The 21482-nt window shown below is 36.8% G+C and overlaps 2 protein-coding genes and 1 non-coding gene across 3 annotated transcripts; 2 read left to right on the plus strand and 1 right to left on the minus strand.

Moving 5' to 3' along the window:
• Positions 1 to 1466: 1466 nt before the first annotated feature.
• Positions 1467 to 1573, minus strand: LOC140015548 (small nucleolar RNA R71). The gene has a single exon (XR_011822201.1). It is a non-coding gene; the product is annotated as a small nucleolar RNA R71 (small nucleolar RNA).
• Positions 1574 to 2173: 600 nt separating this feature from the next.
• LOC140015234 (uncharacterized) lies at positions 2174 to 3682 on the plus strand. The gene is made up of 2 exons (XM_072067148.1): positions 2174 to 2938; positions 3203 to 3682. Exons 1-2 carry the CDS (start codon positions 2174 to 2176, stop codon positions 3680 to 3682), a joined length of 1245 nt encoding a protein of 414 aa, XP_071923249.1.
• Positions 3683 to 5754: 2072 nt separating this feature from the next.
• LOC113711461 (uncharacterized) lies at positions 5755 to 6324 on the plus strand. The gene is made up of 2 exons (XM_072067149.1): positions 5755 to 6082; positions 6191 to 6324. Exons 1-2 carry the CDS (start codon positions 5755 to 5757, stop codon positions 6322 to 6324), a joined length of 462 nt encoding a protein of 153 aa, XP_071923250.1.
• The last annotated feature ends 15158 nt before the right edge of the window (positions 6325 to 21482 follow it).

A 21482-nucleotide genomic window follows, 5' to 3' on the forward strand; every position in this document is an offset into this window, starting at 1 on the left:
GTTTGTTTACTTTTTTCCAAAAAATCACTTTTTGGGTGATTTGGTACACCCTAACTCTATACCAAGTGGCGACTCCATTTTTCATTCACAAAACCCTTTTTAAAACTTTGTTTGGCCAAACCGTCGCATTTCACAATCTCACGGCCTTTTATTTTCATTTTCACACACATTCACATACATATCCCACACACTACTTTCACTACTCAAAAAGTGGGGCCCCGACAGTTATAACCTATTTATCAGTAAATAACTGAAATTGCCTTTGCATCAATGATCAAATAGGTGAACCATTGCTGAAATTATTTCTTGGCTAGATCTTTAATTAGTATTATCTTGATTTTAGTGAATTGCCATTTGGTTCTTAGTTGTCTACTTTATTTCATTTTTAATTGTTTTCTTGTTTTAATTGATTTAGGCCTTTAATTATTGTTACTCTTAATTCAGTGAATTGTTGTTTAATTTCTAGTTAGTTATTTTTTATTTTCTTATTTGAATTTATTTGATTGTCGTCGTTCCTACAAAATCACCCCCCTGTGTTACTTTGGATTTCTCAAGAAACAAATATACCCAATCCCTGTGGATACGACCCTACTTGCCCTGTCTACAAATTCATAATTATTTGTAAAAAAAAATAACCATCCCATTCGGGTATATCGGATCAAGCAAACTCTTCGGGAACAGGGTAAATCAAGTAACCCATTGCACACCTAGAGTCCCTACTCCAGTACTTGGAATTGGGTTTTGGTCATTTTAACTGGCAATTAGGTTTAATTTTATTATTGTGCAGGCTTCGACACCCTGTCAATTTTTGGCGTCGTTGCCGGGGACTGGCGTTATTATTTATTTTTTTAAAATTCATTTTTGTTCTAATTTTCTGGTATTTTTCTAGTGTATGCCTCGGTCTTCTCGTACAGGTGATTTGATTTTTGACCCTGAAATAGAGAAGACCGCGCGTAGAACGAGAAAGGAAACCACACGGCTCAGAGAGGAGCAGTCCAGTGTTGCATCTCAGATACCTGAGCCATGAGTAGAACCGACGGATTCGTTTGGTGACACTTCGAGTGACTCTGATCAAGAGGAGATAGGAGATTGCTCTGGCTAATGCACGGACATTAAGGGAGTTGGCTGCTCCTGATTTAAATCAGCAGCCTTTATGCATTACTTTCCCGAGTTTGAGTGATAACACTTCATTCGAATTGAAATCGGGTCTAATTCACCTTTTACCTTCTTTTCATGGTTTACCAGGCGAGGAGCCGTATAAGCATCTGAAGGAGTTTGATGTCGTGTGCAACAGTATGAAACCCCCGGGAATTACAGAAGAGCAGATAAAAATGAGGGCATTCCCCTTTTCCTTGAAGGATTCTGCAAAGGACTGGTTGTACTACCTACCGCCAGGTAGCATCACCACGTGGGACCAATTGAAGAAAAAGTTTTTAGATAAATATTTTCCTGCATCCAGGGCTGCGAGTCTAAGGAAAGAAATTTACGGGATCAAGCAGCACCCAGGGGAGTCACTCTATGAGTATTGGGAACGGTTCAAGAATTTGTGCAGCAAGTGCCCCCAACACCAAATAAGTGAGCAGTTGTTCATACAGTATTTTTATGAGGGGCTCCTTTTCAGAGACAGGAGCATAATTGATGCTGCAAGTGGAGGGGCACTGGTGAACAAAACCCCTCGGGAAGCATGGGAGTTAATAGGAGGGATGGCAGAGAATTCACAACAATTCAGTACGAGAGAGGATGTCCCAATACGTAAGGTGAATGAGATAGAGACATCCTCTATCCAGCAGCAGCTAACTGAGTTGACCTCGTTTGTTAGGCAACTGGCTGTAGGGAATGCATCTCAGGTTAGGGTGTGTGGGATTTGCACTGGTATGGGTCACTCTGCAGACATGTGCCCAATGATTCAGGAAGAAACTGCAGAACAGGTGAACATGGCTGGCCATGCGCCCGCGTCAAGAAAGCAGTACGACCCTTATTCAAGCACCTACAATCCCGGGTGGAGAGATCATCCCAACCTCAGTTATGGAGGAAATAGGCAGCCCAACTTTGCACCGAACAGGTAGTCTAATTTATCTAAAATAAGCAACCAGGGTACCAGCAGCAATACCAACCCCGACCACCTCCGCCCCCAAGCTCTGGTCCATCTTTGGAGGAGATGATGAAACAAATGATGGCAACCATTACGCAAAATCAGCAAAAGACGGACTCCGAAATGCAGGACATAAGGAATCAGATAAGTCAAATGGCTACTACCATCAACCGTTTAGATTCCCAGAACCAAGATAAATTGCCGTTTCAGCCTGAATTAAATCCGAAGAACGTGAGCGCAATAACCCTAAGGAGCGGGAAGAAAATTCAAGGGCCTGAACCTGTGATCCCTAAGGGTAAGGATGAGGAAAAGATCGAAAATGAACTTGAGAGGGAGGACAGCAATGGTGCGGGTCCAAAGGTACTTCCAGACCCAATAATTACAGTTAAAACTAACCCGCATCCTTTTCCTAGCAAGTTAGAAAAATCGAAGAAGCAGGATATGGAGAAGGAGATTTTGGAGGTTTTTCGCAAGGTTGAGATAAATATCCCCCTGTTAGACGCAATCAAACAAGTACCAAAATATGTCAAATTCCTAAGGGACTTGTGTGTCAACCGAAGGAGGTTGAGGGGAGATGAGAGGGTCATTGTTGGGGAGAATGTGTCAGCGGTCCTACAGAGAAAGCTTCCACCCAAGTGCGGGGACCCAGATATGTTTACTATCCCCTGTAGGATAGGCAACACTGTGATTAGAAGGGCCATGTTGGATCTGGAAGCATCAATTAATGTCATACCTAAATCTATCTATGCTTCTCTAAAACTAGATCCATTAAAAGAAACTGGAATAATTATTCAATTAGCCGACCGAACCAATGCATATGCTGATGGGTTGATTGAAGATGTGTTGGTAAAAATTAATGATTTGGTGTTTCCAGCTGATTTTTATGTACTTGATATGGATGATGATCACTCGCCCGATTCCTCACCTTTGTTATTAGGTAGACCCTTTATGAGCATAGCACAAACAAAAATTGATGTTAATAAGGGTACCTTGTCCATGGAATTTGATGGAAAAATTGTGCACTTTAATATTTTTGATACTATGAAATATCCCTCAAACTCCAACTTTAGCTCAGTTTTCTCTGTGAGTGCTATTGACCCTGCGATGCAGGAAGTATTTGAAACTGTTGGCAGGGATGAGTTGGAGGTAGTTTTGACCAAGTACCTCGAGTTGGAGACAACTCCTGAGGTGGAGTGGAGTGAAGATTTAAAATGCACGATAGGAGCACTACACTCATTGCCAACCTCCACAAAAAGGTACGAAGTTTCACCTATATTGATTCCCGAATCTCACCAGAGGGTATTGTCATCGGTGGTGCAGGCGCCTGTTTTGGAGTTGAACCCCTTACCAGAGCACCTGAAGTATGCATATCTGGGTGACAATAAGACACTCTCGGTGATTATCTCATCGGCACTGTCAAAAATCCAGGAGGAGAAACTGATCCGGGTCCTTAGAGAGCATAAAGAGGCGATAGGTTGGACAATCGCAGACATTAAGGGGATCAGCCGGCCATCTGTATGCACCGGATTAGACTGGAAGAGGATGCTAAACCTGTTCGGCAGGCTCAAAGGAGGCTCAACCCCCTCATGATGGAAGTTGTAAAGAAAGAAATTTTAAAATTGCTAGGTATGGGGATCATTTTTGCAATATCAGATAGTCCTTGGGTGAGTCCGGTCCAGGTAGTCCCGAAAAAGGCAGGAGTGACGGTGGAAGCCAACCAAACGGGTGAACTCGTGCCAGTGCGTAAACCCACTGGATGGAGGCAGTGTATTGACTACCGTAGGCTAAACGCCGTCACAAAAAAGGACCATTTTCCTCTCCCTTTCATTGACCAAATGGTTGAACGATTGGCTTGTAGAGCTTACTATTGCTTTTTGGATGAATTTTCAGGATATTTTCAGATAGCAATTGCACCAGAGGATCAAGAGAAGACTACCTTCACGTGCCCGTTCGGGACCTTTGCCTATAGACGAATGCCATTCGGGTTGTGCAATGCACCTGCAACATTCTAGAGGTGTATGGTAAGTATTTTTTCTGAGTATGTGGAGAAAATAATTGAAGTTTTTATGGATGATTTCAGTGTGTATGGTGATAGTTTTGATACATGTCTAGATAATCTGAAATTGATCCTGATAAGGTGTATAGAGACTAATCTTGTGCTCAATTGGGAAAAATGTCATTTTATGGTTGACCACGGGATAGTCTTAGGTCATGTTGTGTCGTCTAAGGGTATTGAAGTTGACAGGGCGAAAATAGATATTATATCTGCTTTGCCTTACCCCGCGAGTGTACCGGAGGTACGCTCTTTTCTTGGACATGCAGGTTTCTATCGAAGGTTCATCAGGAATTTTTCAAAAATTGGAGCCCCGTTGTTCCAACTCTTACAAAAGGAGGTGACCTTCGAATTCAATGACAAATGTGAGAAAGCCTTCGACAAGTTGAAAGAGTTGTTGACCTCACCCCCAATCATCCAGCCCCCTGACTGGAGTTTACCGTTTGAGATCATGTGCGATGCCAGTGATCGTGCTGTAGGGGCTGTGTTGGGGCAAAGAATGGGAAAGGCAGCTCATGTCATCTACTACGCATCTCGAGCTTTGAATGGGGCCCAGTTGAATTACTCTACCACTGAGAAGGAGCTTCTTGCAGTAATTTTTGCTTTAGAAAAATTCAAGTCATATTTGTTAGGTGCTAAAGTAATTGTATTTTCTGATCATGCAGCATTAAGGTACCTAATGACCAAGAAGGATGCCAAACCGAGGCTCATCAGGTGGATATTGCTACTGCAGGAATTTGACTTAGAGATAAGAGATAAAAAAGGATCAGAGAATCTAGTAGCAGACCATTTGAGTCGCATACCAGTTAGAGAGGAGAGCGAGCCGTTGAAAGATGCATTTCCTGAAGAGCATTTATTTTCCTTAAATTCTCAATTGCCTTGATATGCTGATTTAGTCAATTATCTAGTAACGGGTAATTTTCCTGCAGGTTGGCCAAAATCGAAGAGGGATAAATTGAAGAGCGACGCCAAGCACTTCATCTGGGATGACCCGTACCTGTGGAAGAGATGTGCAGATCAAGTGATGAGAAGATATGTAAGTGAAGTGGAATTTCAATCGATTTTAGCTTTCTGTCATACTTTTGCCTGTGGAGGTCATTTTGGACCCAAGAGAACTGCTCATAAGGTTTTAGAAAGTGGATTTTATTGGCCTTCGTTGTTTAAGGATGCCTATGTGTTCTGTAAGTCATGTGATCGCTGTCAAAGGGTAGGTAATATAGCCCGTAGAGATCATATGCCCCAAGTCCTGTTGATTTTTGTGGAAATTTTTGATGTTTGGGGTATAGATTTCATGAGGCCTTTTCCTACTTCCTTTGGTTTTATATATATTTTGCTGGTAGTTGATTATGTGTCTAAATGGGTGGAGGCTAAGGCCACTAGGACTAATGACTCGAAAGTAATTGCAGATTTTATCAGGGCTAATATTTTTGTGCGATTTGGAATGCCAAGAGCTATTGTCAGTGATAGGGGAACGCACTTCTGCAACAAAACCATAGCTGCGTTGTTTCGCAAGTATGGTGTACTCCATAGGGTCTCAACGTCGTACCACCCTCAGACCAATGGTTAAACGGAGGTATCGAATCGGGAAATCAAATCCATCTTGGAGAAAATGGTGCGCCCCGATAGGAAAGATTGGAGTCAACGGTTGGAAGATGCACTCTGGGCCTATCGGACGGCGTACAAGACTCCTATAGGGATGTCTCCGTACAGGTTGGTATTTGGGAAGCCGTGCCATCTTCCAGTGGAGTTCGAGCACAAGGCTTTTTGGGCGATTAAGCAATGTAACATGAACTTGGAAGAGGCCGGTGCCCAACGAAAGTTGGATTTGCAAGAGTTCGAGGAGATCCGAAACAAAGCGTATGAAAACGCTTTAATTTATAAGGAGAGAAGTCGGGCATTTCATGATCAGCAAATTTCTAGAAAAACCTTTGAAGTTGGTCAGAAGGTCCTCTTGTACTAATCTAGGCTCAAGCTATTTCCAGGTAAGCTACGTTCCTGTTGGATTGGACCTTTTATTGTTACTCATGTTTTTCCCTATGGTGCAGTTGAAATCCAGAGTGCTAAATCAGACAATAAGTTTGTGGTGAATGGACACCGTCTCAAACATTATTACGAAACTTTTTCAAGTGGAGAAGTGGAGACAATAAGTCTAGACGCACCACCGTGTCCTCATCAGTGACACTTTACTATGTCTAGCCAAAGACATTAAAGAAAGGCGCTCATTGGGAGGCAACCCAATCTCTTTTACTTGTTTGTTTGGCTTTGTGTGATAATCTCACTGTGTTTTCCTTGAGTTTGATTGGTTTCGGGCTTGAAATTTTCGTTTTTGGTGAGTTGTAGGTGTCTATCTGACTCGGCGCGCCCGCGTCATCTCGCAGGGAGTGCTCACGGTCAGAGAGCTATCTTACCCTCATGACGTGCCCGCGTCATGACGAACAGAAAGCTCACGGTCAGAGAGCCCTCTGGCCCTCTTGACGTGCCCGCGTCACGTTCGCGAGAAAGGTAAGGATTCAAAAAAAAAAAAACAAACAAACAAACAAAAAAAAAAGAAAAATAGGGTATTAAGGGTCGATCCCACAAGGAAGATTGCAATTACCGGTACTACTAAAGCTTCTCTATTATTTAGACTATCAATGAATTATAACAAATTAAAGCCTACTGAAATTATACAAGAAAATAACAAATGAAAGCTCCTTAGGTTGTGGTATCCCTAACTACTCATGCAAGTGTTATATTTGGATCATTGAGTACTACATCTAGGCTAGTTATGGTGTAATTTCCTTATGCATTTGAATCCTACTTTCGTAGTGAATCAATTATACTTATAACTAATCCATACCTATTCTCATGGTTATGAAATTAGCTACAAGTTCATTTCTTCAATGAAATTACATGAAATGAATCACTAAAAACCACATAAGTGCACCTCTACTTTCGTGAGTGTACTCCCTATGTTTAGCACTTCTTGAACTAGTGTTAAATCTCAATTTTCATTGCAGAAACAACACCTTAAATAATCACAATCAATGGTACCAGATTAATCATGATTTAAAGAGCCAAAGTGCTAAATAACTTGCTCAAATCATAGCAGTCAAATAACCAAATAATAAACACTAACAATTATAGAAAGTTCAACCAAACCCAAGGCTTAAACTTTAGAAACACATAATGAACACAAAATCCAGAACTTGTATATTAACTAAAATTGGAATCAAATACAAAAGATAAAGAATTTAGAAGGAATACAACCCTTGTCACATGAGCTTTCTTCCTTGCCTTCTTCATCCTCCATCTTCATCCTAATCTAGATAATAAACAAGAATGGAAAAGCTACACTACTCTATACTAAGCTAAACTAACACTAGGGAGATGAAAGAGCTACATTTCTGCAACTTCAAGCTTCTCCCGTATGTCTCTCTATTTTTCTGCTATGAACTCCCCATCCCTATTTTTGCAATGCATTTGGCTATTTAATGATGAAAGGTGGTCAAGAAATGAGGATTACATCTCCCTTTTACAGCTGGGAATGTTTCTCACATGTCTAGCATCCAATGTGAGTTGGTGGAGGTGAAATTGAGTTTTACGCGTACAGAGCAGCCTTTTCTGACCAGTGATCCGAGCTGCTACAGTACCTCGGATCCGTATGGATCCGAGCTCGGATCCACTAACCCAGAAACAACCGAGGGTTCGGATGAATAGTGGATCCGAGTGTGGATCACTTGCTCTGTTTTTGGCCCAACTTCAACCAATCTTTTCTTGATGTTAGAGGCTGAACCAGCTCATGTCTAAAACACGAAAGTTGTAGCCTTTTGAGTTATCTTTCTGATGCATCAAGAATCACCTCATTTGGATCTGTGTAGGCTGAGATATGACTGAAATACCCTTGCCTGCTCATTGCCCTGTTCCAGTTTCGACCAGTAGAAATTTGCTATTGTAATTCGGCATTTTGACCTGGAAAACCTTCAAACTGGATTTAGATGTCTTCACCAAAGTTGTAGATCTATCTCTTATCTTCAAATGGGTTCAAGAATCATCCCAATCCGATCATTGTAACTCAAGTTATAGCCGAAATACGAAAATGTGTCAAAACTGTCAAAATACACAAAATCCAAGTAAAAAGTGATAAAAACCTCATTTAATTACTTAAAAGCATTTTTCACCAATTATAGCCAAAATGATTTATATTCTTCCAATAATATAACCAAAGTGACTAAAAATAATATAAAATGTCATACAATTATTACGTAAATTAGTCACTTATCAAACTCCCCCACACTTAAATCATTGCTTGTCCTCAAGCAATTCACACATAATCAAATGCAATGATTCAAGAGGTGAAACAATATATGCACTTTGTCCAATTTAATTCCTCAAGACTTGGAAAATAATCATTATACAATTATTCAATTTACACTAAATACTTATAATATCAAGTAAAGGAAAGATAATTATACCCTAAATTCAACAAGTTAAACTTAATCTCTTACCCTAACCTAATTTCACAAATAAGCAACCCACATAGTCGATTTATAGCCTTCCTCCTCCTATAATCATCCTTTTCTCAAAATTTTACATCTAAGAGGGATTTATTCATACTAATTTTACTTAATTAGTGAGAATGCCTTTTTACGCGAAAATCGACACTTTTAGGTGAAGATTCCCGGTTATTCAACATTTCACTTATTCAAGTTGCAATGCATACTCTTAATTCAAGTACCTTTTTACGCGAAAATCGACATTTGTAGATGCCAACCCCCGGTTACTCGGTACAAAAATCATTGGAGTAGAATAATTTTTTCTTTCTTTTCTTCTCTTTTTTTTTTTTTTTTTTAAACTAAAGGACAATAAATAGATATTCCCTCTTAGAAAATATATAAGACTAATCAAAGGAGGAGTATAACCTTTTATCAACTATGTCAATCACTTACTTGCAAAATTAAGTAAAGAGAAGAAATCTCATTAAACATGTAAAATTATAGGCATAATTTTCCTCACTTTACCAAATATACTTTCTAAAATGTAAAAATTCTAATTGCATAATAACTATTTCCAAGTTAAATGAGGACTAAACCTTCCAAAATACACATAAAGTTTCAACAATTGGAAGAATAAAAACATTTAAAGTTGGAACAAATTAGCCCTTTTTGAATGAAAATGCAAAAATTTGAAGAACTTTTGGGCCATAGTGACATATTGGACAAGATGTTAGACAAATTTTGACGGAGTTTCCCCATATAAATGGAAGAAAACTCCCTGCCAACAAACCCAATTTCAGGCAAATTATCCACATGGCAAATAATTCAAACACAATTCCAATATTTCTAAGCATTTAAATCCACAAAATATCATCACATAGCATTAGAATGCAAGTTCACATATTTCCTCCCCCACACTTAAACTTCACATTGTCCTCAATGTGAGAAAAGGAAAATAAAGAAAGAGTAAAAGAAAATACTCCCCTTATGACTTGCGCAATCCGAATCCATGTCCAAGTGATGAATTTCCAACTTTACTTGAAAGAATGGAGACTTCAATTAATGCACCTTGAAAAAAAAAACAAAAATACAATTCTTAAGAATAAAAGCTTGCAACCAACAAGAAGAAAAGTGGAGTTGAAGGAGGAAAAAGAGGGAAGAATGAAGAAAAGTGGTCCGAGGCTTCGTTTGGAAAGGATCCGAGGTCGTTTTTGAAAGGATCCGAGGTCGGATCATGATAAGTGAGCTCGGATCAAGAAGCTCAAATTTTTTCTGATTGCAGAAGTGGATCCGAGGCCTCGGATCCATATGGATCCGAGCTCGGATCAAGAAGCTCGAAGTTTTTCTCTGATTGCAGAAGTGGATCTGAGGGGTTGGATCCATAAGGATCCGAGGCCTTGGATCCATTGAATCTGCACTTATTGCAGAATTTTTGCAATTTTCAGTTTGACCTCAATTCTTCAAAATACACCCTAGATCATTTCTATGTCAAAATAAATCATTCACGCACATGTAAAATGATCTAAACATGCATTCTAAACCTCTTTAATGCATCAAAATTCACAATTACTGAATTTGAGGTATTGAGATCTTTGATCAAACTTCGCCTTTTTCACCTCATTTGGTCACTTTTGCATCTTTTTCCAAAACCTACAAATGAAAAATAACAAAATAACTCAAACTTATACTTTAAACATAAAATCACTCCAAAGTAACACCAACTTAAACAAGCATTGGGTTGCCTCCCAATAAGCGCTTCTTTAAAGTCAATAGCTTGACTATATCACCTCATTTTTCAAGGAGGCTTAGTTAACGAATAATCCACCATTTTAGGCCTTGGTGGATCATTGTAAGGTGACTTAATAGAAAAAGCCACATGAACTAATGATGTGAGAAATGGAAGTGACTTACCTATTCCAAGTGTTTCATAGATATTACCTTGAATATGCACCACTTGAGAATTTACCAAAGGAAATGTCATGAGAGTATCTTGGGCAGCAATACCCTTAGAACCTATACTTTCAATGCACTCCTCAAGAGGGGTGAAAAATGAGTCATTAAAACTCACCTCTTGAGGCTCAAAGTTAGTTTCAAAGGTATTATCATGTGAAATGGATATTTGCTCATTGAAATATAATTGAGATTCATCATTTTCATCCAAATGCAATCCATTTTCACATACAACATTTCCACGATTCATGCTAGGATCATTTTGCAAATTATTAGAAGAAATAACTTCACACAATACATTCAATTGCTCATGTATTCTACCAAAGTGAGAAGCTAATTCATCTATTCTTTCCTCAATCCTATCAAAACGGTCGGAAGTTGCATTTGCTAGCTTTTCTAAAGCTAACTCCCAAGATGGCTTAGAATCATTAGCTACTCTTTCTATTGCCAACTCCCAAGATGGTTTTGATTCATATTGGACACTTTCAGGTTGGTAATCATAAAAATATGAAGAATTACTATAAGTACATTGATTATTCCAACCATAAGCAGGAGAATTGCTCAAATTAGCACTATATCGATCAAAACAAGGATTGTAATGCTCTAATTCATCATAATAATCCATATTTTGTGCTTGCATACATGTATTAGTAGCATGATAACCTCCACACAAGTCACAAATCACATGATAAGAATTAAAAACATTAACATTCCTCCTCTGCTCAATTTCATGCATCATGGTGTCCATTTGAACTTGTAACTTAATTACATCAAATTTTGCCTTTAAGCACCTTAAACCATCTTCAAAAGATATACATTTAGTAAATTCTTGGTTACCTCTGTTGAAGGAGCTTTGCACTTGGTAACCATCCATTTCCAATCTTCCACTTCTCAAGCATTGTCCTCCAAATTGACCTAAGCTTCTCATCACCTAAAATTGCTTTTAAACAACTTAAGAGCAAAATTAGTGAGAAGAATAGGTGATTAAACACATACACACAAAAAAATACTAAAATGACAGAAAATAACATTCACACAATAACTAATAAAATGTCTAAACTAATAAAGTTACTCTTCACACCGATATTGCCAAATCTTCCCCGGCAACGGCGCCAAAAACTTGACGTGCGCGGAGTATACATATACAATTAAGCTCATCCTAATCAAGTTTTACATTTATAAACTCCTAAATACCCCACACGCGATTTATCGCAAGTATACGAATCGTGAGCGAGTATAGGGTATTAAGGGTCGATCCCACAAGGAAGATTGCAATTACCGGTACTACTAAAGCTTCTCTATTATTTAGACTATCAATGAATTATAACAAATTAAAGCCTACTGAAATTATACAAGAAAATAACAAATGAAAGCTCCTTAGGTTGTGGTATCCCTAACTACTCATGCAAGTGTTATATTTGGATCATTGAGTACTACATCTAGGCTAGTTATGGTGTAATTTCCTTATGCATTTGAATCCTACTTTCGTAGTGAATCAATTATACTTATAACTAATCCATACCTATTCTCATGGTTATGAAATTAGCTACAAGTTCATTTCTTCAATGAAATTACATGAAATGAATCACTAAAAACCACATAAGTGCACCTCTACTTTCGTGAGTGTACTCCCTATGTTTAGCACTTCTTGAACTAGTGTTAAATCTCAATTTTCATTGCAGAAACAACACCTTAAATAATCACAATCAATGGTACCAGATTAATCATGATTTAAAGAGCCAAAGTGCTAAATAACTTGCTCAAATCATAGCAGTCAAATAACCAAATAATAAACACTAACAATTATAGAAAGTTCAACCAAACCCAAGGCTTAAACTTTAGAAACACATAATGAACACAAAATCCAGAACTTGTATATTAACTAAAATTGGAATCAAATACAAAAGATAAAGAATTTAGAAGGAATACAACCCTTGTCACATGAGCTTTCTTCCTTGCCTTCTTCATCCTCCATCTTCATCCTAATCTAGATAATAAACAAGAATGGAAAAGCTACACTACTCTATACTAAGCTAAACTAACACTAGGGAGATGAAAGAGCTACATTTCTGCAACTTCAAGCTTCTCCCGTATGTCTCTCTATTTTTCTGCTATGAACTCCCCATCCCTATTTTTGCAATGCATTTGGCTATTTAATGATGAAAGGTGGTCAAGAAATGAGGATTACATCTCCCTTTTACAGCTGGGAATGTTTCTCACATGTCTAGCATCCAATGTGAGTTGGTGGAGGTGAAATTGAGTTTTACGCGTACAGAGCAGCCTTTTCTGACCAGTGATCCGAGCTGCTACAGTACCTCGGATCCGTATGGATCCGAGCTCGGATCCACTAACCCAGAAACAACCGAGGGTTCGGATGAATAGTGGATCCGAGTGTGGATCACTTGCTCTGTTTTTGGCCCAACTTCAACCAATCTTTTCTTGATGTTAGAGGCTGAACCAGCTCATGTCTAAAACACGAAAGTTGTAGCCTTTTGAGTTATCTTTCTGATGCATCAAGAATCACCTCATTTGGATCTGTGTAGGCTGAGATATGACTGAAATACCCTTGCCTGCTCATTGCCCTGTTCCAGTTTCGACCAGTAGAAATTTGCTATTGTAATTCGGCATTTTGACCTGGAAAACCTTCAAACTGGATTTAGATGTCTTCACCAAAGTTGTAGATCTATCTCTTATCTTCAAATGGGTTCAAGAATCATCCCAATCCGATCATTGTAACTCAAGTTATAGCCGAAATACGAAAATGTGTCAAAACTGTCAAAATACACAAAATCCAAGTAAAAAGTGATAAAAACCTCATTTAATTACTTAAAAGCATTTTTCACCAATTATAGCCAAAATGATTTATATTCTTCCAATAATATAACCAAAGTGACTAAAAATAATATAAAATGTCATACAATTATTACGTAAATTAGTCACTTATCAAACTCCCCCACACTTAAATCATTGCTTGTCCTCAAGCAATTCACACATAATCAAATGCAATGATTCAAGAGGTGAAACAATATATGCACTTTGTCCAATTTAATTCCTCAAGACTTGGAAAATAATCATTATACAATTATTCAATTTACACTAAATACTTATAATATCAAGTAAAGGAAAGATAATTATACCCTAAATTCAACAAGTTAAACTTAATCTCTTACCCTAACCTAATTTCACAAATAAGCAACCCACATAGTCGATTTATAGCCTTCCTCCTCCTATAATCATCCTTTTCTCAAAATTTTACATCTAAGAGGGATTTATTCATACTAATTTTACTTAATTAGTGAGAATGCCTTTTTACGCGAAAATCGACACTTTTAGGTGAAGATTCCCGGTTATTCAACATTTCACTTATTCAAGTTGCAATGCATACTCTTAATTCAAGTACCTTTTTACGCGAAAATCGACATTTGTAGATGCCAACCCCCGGTTACTCGGTACAAAAATCATTGGAGTAGAATAATTTTTTCTTTCTTTTCTTCTCTTTTTTTTTTTTTTTTTTAAACTAAAGGACAATAAATAGATATTCCCTCTTAGAAAATATATAAGACTAATCAAAGGAGGAGTATAACCTTTTATCAACTATGTCAATCACTTACTTGCAAAATTAAGTAAAGAGAAGAAATCTCATTAAACATGTAAAATTATAGGCATAATTTTCCTCACTTTACCAAATATACTTTCTAAAATGTAAAAATTCTAATTGCATAATAACTATTTCCAAGTTAAATGAGGACTAAACCTTCCAAAATACACATAAAGTTTCAACAATTGGAAGAATAAAAACATTTAAAGTTGGAACAAATTAGCCCTTTTTGAATGAAAATGCAAAAATTTGAAGAACTTTTGGGCCATAGTGACATATTGGACAAGATGTTAGACAAATTTTGACGGAGTTTCCCCATATAAATGGAAGAAAACTCCCTGCCAACAAACCCAATTTCAGGCAAATTATCCACATGGCAAATAATTCAAACACAATTCCAATATTTCTAAGCATTTAAATCCACAAAATATCATCACATAGCATTAGAATGCAAGTTCACATATTTCCTCCCCCACACTTAAACTTCACATTGTCCTCAATGTGAGAAAAGGAAAATAAAGAAAGAGTAAAAGAAAATACTCCCCTTATGACTTGCGCAATCCGAATCCATGTCCAAGTGATGAATTTCCAACTTTACTTGAAAGAATGGAGACTTCAATTAATGCACCTTGAAAAAAAAAACAAAAATACAATTCTTAAGAATAAAAGCTTGCAACCAACAAGAAGAAAAGTGGAGTTGAAGGAGGAAAAAGAGGGAAGAATGAAGAAAAGTGGTCCGAGGCTTCGTTTGGAAAGGATCCGAGGTCGTTTTTGAAAGGATCCGAGGTCGGATCATGATAAGTGAGCTCGGATCAAGAAGCTCAAATTTTTTCTGATTGCAGAAGTGGATCCGAGGCCTCGGATCCATATGGATCCGAGCTCGGATCAAGAAGCTCGAAGTTTTTCTCTGATTGCAGAAGTGGATCTGAGGGGTTGGATCCATAAGGATCCGAGGCCTTGGATCCATTGAATCTGCACTTATTGCAGAATTTTTGCAATTTTCAGTTTGACCTCAATTCTTCAAAATACACCCTAGATCATTTCTATGTCAAAATAAATCATTCACGCACATGTAAAATGATCTAAACATGCATTCTAAACCTCTTTAATGCATCAAAATTCACAATTACTGAATTTGAGGTATTGAGATCTTTGATCAAACTTCGCCTTTTTCACCTCATTTGGTCACTTTTGCATCTTTTTCCAAAACCTACAAATGAAAAATAACAAAATAACTCAAACTTATACTTTAAACATAAAATCACTCCAAAGTAACACCAACTTAAACAAGCATTGGGTTGCCTCCCAATAAGCGCTTCTTTAAAGTCAATAGCTTGACTATATCACCTCATTTTTCAAGGAGGCTTAGTTAACGAATAATCCACCATTTTAGGCCTTGGTGGATCATTGTAAGGTGACTTAATAGAAAAAGCCACATGAACTAATGATGTGAGAAATGGAAGTGACTTACCTATTCCAAGTGTTTCATAGATATTACCTTGAATATGCACCACTTGAGAATTTACCAAAGGAAATGTCATGAGAGTATCTTGGGCAGCAATACCCTTAGAACCTATACTTTCAATGCACTCCTCAAGAGGGGTGAAAAATGAGTCATTAAAACTCACCTCTTGAGGCTCAAAGTTAGTTTCAAAGGTATTATCATGTGAAATGGATATTTGCTCATTGAAATATAATTGAGATTCATCATTTTCATCCAAATGCAATCCATTTTCACATACAACATTTCCACGATTCATGCTAGGATCATTTTGCAAATTATTAGAAGAAATAACTTCACACAATACATTCAATTGCTCATGTATTCTACCAAAGTGAGAAGCTAATTCATCTATTCTTTCCTCAATCCTATCAAAACGGTCGGAAGTTGCATTTGCTAGCTTTTCTAAAGCTAACTCCCAAGATGGCTTAGAATCATTAGCTACTCTTTCTATTGCCAACTCCCAAGATGGTTTTGATTCATATTGGACACTTTCAGGTTGGTAATCATAAAAATATGAAGAATTACTATAAGTACATTGATTATTCCAACCATAAGCAGGAGAATTGCTCAAATTAGCACTATATCGATCAAAACAAGGATTGTAATGCTCTAATTCATCATAATAATCCATATTTTGTGCTTGCATACATGTATTAGTAGCATGATAACCTCCACACAAGTCACAAATCACATGATAAGAATTAAAAACATTAACATTCCTCCTCTGCTCAATTTCATGCATCATGGTGTCCATTTGAACTTGTAACTTAATTACATCAAATTTTGCCTTTAAGCACCTTAAACCATCTTCAAAAGATATACATTTAGTAAATTCTTGGTTACCTCTGTTGAAGGAGCTTTGCACTTGGTAACCATCCATTTCCAATCTTCCACTTCTCAAGCATTGTCCTCCAAATTGACCTAAGCTTCTCATCACCTAAAATTGCTTTTAAACAACTTAAGAGCAAAATTAGTGAGAAGAATAGGTGATTAAACACATACACACAAAAAAATACTAAAATGACAGAAAATAACATTCACACAATAACTAATAAAATGTCTAAACTAATAAAGTTACTCTTCACACCGATATTGCCAAATCTTCCCCGGCAACGGCGCCAAAAACTTGACGTGCGCGGAGTATACATATACAATTAAGCTCATCCTAATCAAGTTTTACATTTATAAACTCCTAAATACCCCACACGCGATTTATCGCAAGTATACGAATCGTGAGCGAGTATAGGGTATTAAGGGTCGATCCCACAAGGAAGATTGCAATTACCGGTACTACTAAAGCTTCTCTATTATTTAGACTATCAATGAATTATAACAAATTAAAGCCTACTGAAATTATACAAGAAAATAACAAATGAAAGCTCCTTAGGTTGTGGTATCCCTAACTACTCATGCAAGTGTTATATTTGGATCATTGAGTACTACATCTAGGCTAGTTATGGTGTAATTTCCTTATGCATTTGAATCCTACTTTCGTAGTGAATCAATTATACTTATAACTAATCCATACCTATTCTCATGGTTATGAAATTAGCTACAAGTTCATTTCTTCAATGAAATTACATGAAATGAATCACTAAAAACCACATAAGTGCACCTCTACTTTCGTGAGTGTACTCCCTATGTTTAGCACTTCTTGAACTAGTGTTAAATCTCAATTTTCATTGCAGAAACAACACCTTAAATAATCACAATCAATGGTACCAGATTAATCATGATTTAAAGAGCCAAAGTGCTAAATAACTTGCTCAAATCATAGCAGTCAAATAACCAAATAATAAACACTAACAATTATAGAAAGTTCAACCAAACCCAAGGCTTAAACTTTAGAAACACATAATGAACACAAAATCCAGAACTTGTATATTAACTAAAATTGGAATCAAATACAAAAGATAAAGAATTTAGAAGGAATACAACCCTTGTCACATGAGCTTTCTTCCTTGCCTTCTTCATCCTCCATCTTCATCCTAATCTAGATAATAAACAAGAATGGAAAAGCTACACTACTCTATACTAAGCTAAACTAACACTAGGGAGATGAAAGAGCTACATTTCTGCAACTTCAAGCTTCTCCCGTATGTCTCTCTATTTTTCTGCTATGAACTCCCCATCCCTATTTTTGCAATGCATTTGGCTATTTAATGATGAAAGGTGGTCAAGAAATGAGGATTACATCTCCCTTTTACAGCTGGGAATGTTTCTCACATGTCTAGCATCCAATGTGAGTTGGTGGAGGTGAAATTGAGTTTTACGCGTACAGAGCAGCCTTTTCTGACCAGTGATCCGAGCTGCTACAGTACCTCGGATCCGTATGGATCCGAGCTCGGATCCACTAACCCAGAAACAACCGAGGGTTCGGATGAATAGTGGATCCGAGTGTGGATCACTTGCTCTGTTTTTGGCCCAACTTCAACCAATCTTTTCTTGATGTTAGAGGCTGAACCAGCTCATGTCTAAAACACGAAAGTTGTAGCCTTTTGAGTTATCTTTCTGATGCATCAAGAATCACCTCATTTGGATCTGTGTAGGCTGAGATATGACTGAAATACCCTTGCCTGCTCATTGCCCTGTTCCAGTTTCGACCAGTAGAAATTTGCTATTGTAATTCGGCATTTTGACCTGGAAAACCTTCAAACTGGATTTAGATGTCTTCACCAAAGTTGTAGATCTATCTCTTATCTTCAAATGGGTTCAAGAATCATCCCAATCCGATCATTGTAACTCAAGTTATAGCCGAAATACGAAAATGTGTCAAAACTGTCAAAATACACAAAATCCAAGTAAAAAGTGATAAAAACCTCATTTAATTACTTAAAAGCATTTTTCACCAATTATAGCCAAAATGATTTATATTCTTCCAATAATATAACCAAAGTGACTAAAAATAATATAAAATGTCATACAATTATTACGTAAATTAGTCACTTATCAAACTCCCCCACACTTAAATCATTGCTTGTCCTCAAGCAATTCACACATAATCAAATGCAATGATTCAAGAGGTGAAACAATATATGCACTTTGTCCAATTTAATTCCTCAAGACTTGGAAAATAATCATTATACAATTATTCAATTTACACTAAATACTTATAATATCAAGTAAAGGAAAGATAATTATACCCTAAATTCAACAAGTTAAACTTAATCTCTTACCCTAACCTAATTTCACAAATAAGCAACCCACATAGTCGATTTATAGCCTTCCTCCTCCTATAATCATCCTTTTCTCAAAATTTTACATCTAAGAGGGATTTATTCATACTAATTTTACTTAATTAGTGAGAATGCCTTTTTACGCGAAAATCGACACTTTTAGGTGAAGATTCCCGGTTATTCAACATTTCACTTATTCAAGTTGCAATGCATACTCTTAATTCAAGTACCTTTTTACGCGAAAATCGACATTTGTAGATGCCAACCCCCGGTTACTCGGTACAAAAATCATTGGAGTAGAATAATTTTTTCTTTCTTTTCTTCTCTTTTTTTTTTTTTTTTTTAAACTAAAGGACAATAAATAGATATTCCCTCTTAGAAAATATATAAGACTAATCAAAGGAGGAGTATAACCTTTTATCAACTATGTCAATCACTTACTTGCAAAATTAAGTAAAGAGAAGAAATCTCATTAAACATGTAAAATTATAGGCATAATTTTCCTCACTTTACCAAATATACTTTCTAAAATGTAAAAATTCTAATTGCATAATAACTATTTCCAAGTTAAATGAGGACTAAACCTTCCAAAATACACATAAAGTTTCAACAATTGGAAGAATAAAAACATTTAAAGTTGGAACAAATTAGCCCTTTTTGAATGAAAATGCAAAAATTTGAAGAACTTTTGGGCCATAGTGACATATTGGACAAGATGTTAGACAAATTTTGACGGAGTTTCCCCATATAAATGGAAGAAAACTCCCTGCCAACAAACCCAATTTCAGGCAAATTATCCACATGGCAAATAATTCAAACACAATTCCAATATTTCTAAGCATTTAAATCCACAAAATATCATCACATAGCATTAGAATGCAAGTTCACATATTTCCTCCCCCACACTTAAACTTCACATTGTCCTCAATGTGAGAAAAGGAAAATAAAGAAAGAGTAAAAGAAAATACTCCCCTTATGACTTGCGCAATCCGAATCCATGTCCAAGTGATGAATTTCCAACTTTACTTGAAAGAATGGAGACTTCAATTAATGCACCTTGAAAAAAAAAACAAAAATACAATTCTTAAGAATAAAAGCTTGCAACCAACAAGAAGAAAAGTGGAGTTGAAGGAGGAAAAAGAGGGAAGAATGAAGAAAAGTGGTCCGAGGCTTCGTTTGGAAAGGATCCGAGGTCGTTTTTGAAAGGATCCGAGGTCGGATCATGATAAGTGAGCTCGGATCAAGAAGCTCAAATTTTTTCTGATTGCAGAAGTGGATCCGAGGCCTCGGATCCATATGGATCCGAGCTCGGATCAAGAAGCTCGAAGTTTTTCTCTGATTGCAGAAGTGGATCCGAGGCCTTGGATCCATAAGGATCCGAGGCCTTGGATCCATTGAATCTGCACTTATTGCAGAATTTTTGCAATTTTCAGTTTGACCTCAATTCTTCAAAATACACCCTAGATCATTTCTATGTCAAAATAAATCATTCACGCACATGTAAAATGATCTAAACATGCATTCTAAACCTCTTTAATGCATCAAAATTCACAATTACTGAATTTGAGGTATTGAGATCTTTGATCAAACTTCGCCTTTTTCACCTCATTTGGTCACTTTTGCATCTTTTTCCAAAACCTACAAATGAAAAATAACAAAATAACTCAAACTTATACTTTAAACATAAAATCACTCCAAAGTAACACCAACTTAAACAAGCATTGGGTTGCCTCCCAATAAGCGCTTCTTTAAAGTCAATAGCTTGACTATATCACCTCATTTTTCAAGGAGGCTTAGTTAACGAATAATCCACCATTTTAGGCCTTGGTGGATCATTGTAAGGTGACTTAATAGAAAAAGCCACATGAACTAATGATGTGAGAAATGGAAGTGACTTACCTATTCCAAGTGTTTCATAGATATTACCTTGAATATGCACCACTTGAGAATTTACCAAAGGAAATGTCATGAGAGTATCTTGGGCAGCAATACCCTTAGAACCTATACTTTCAATGCACTCCTCAAGAGGGGTGAAAAATGAGTCATTAAAACTCACCTCTTGAGGCTCAAAGTTAGTTTCAAAGGTATTATCATGTGAAATGGATATTTGCTCATTGAAATATAATTGAGATTCATCATTTTCATCCAAATGCAATCCATTTTCACATACAACATTTCCACGATTCATGCTAGGATCATTTTGCAAATTATTAGAAGAAATAACTTCACACAATACATTCAATTGCTCATGTATTCTACCAAAGTGAGAAGCTAATTCATCTATTCTTTCCTCAATCCTATCAAAACGGTCGGAAGTTGCATTTGCTAGCTTTTCTAAAGCTAACTCCCAAGATGGCTTAGAATCATTAGCTACTCTTTCTATTGCCAACTCCCAAGATGGTTTTGATTCATATTGGACACTTTCAGGTTGGTAATCATAAAAATATGAAGAATTACTATAAGTACATTGATTATTCCAACCATAAGCAGGAGAATTGCTCAAATTAGCACTATATCGATCAAAACAAGGATTGTAATGCTCTAATTCATCATAATAATCCATATTTTGTGCTTGCATACATGTATTAGTAGCATGATAACCTCCACACAAGTCACAAATCACATGATAAGAAT

The sequence above is a fragment of the Coffea arabica genome, chromosome 10e (assembly GCF_036785885.1).
Source record: "Coffea arabica cultivar ET-39 chromosome 10e, Coffea Arabica ET-39 HiFi, whole genome shotgun sequence".
NCBI classification, from domain to species: domain Eukaryota; kingdom Viridiplantae; phylum Streptophyta; class Magnoliopsida; order Gentianales; family Rubiaceae; genus Coffea; species Coffea arabica.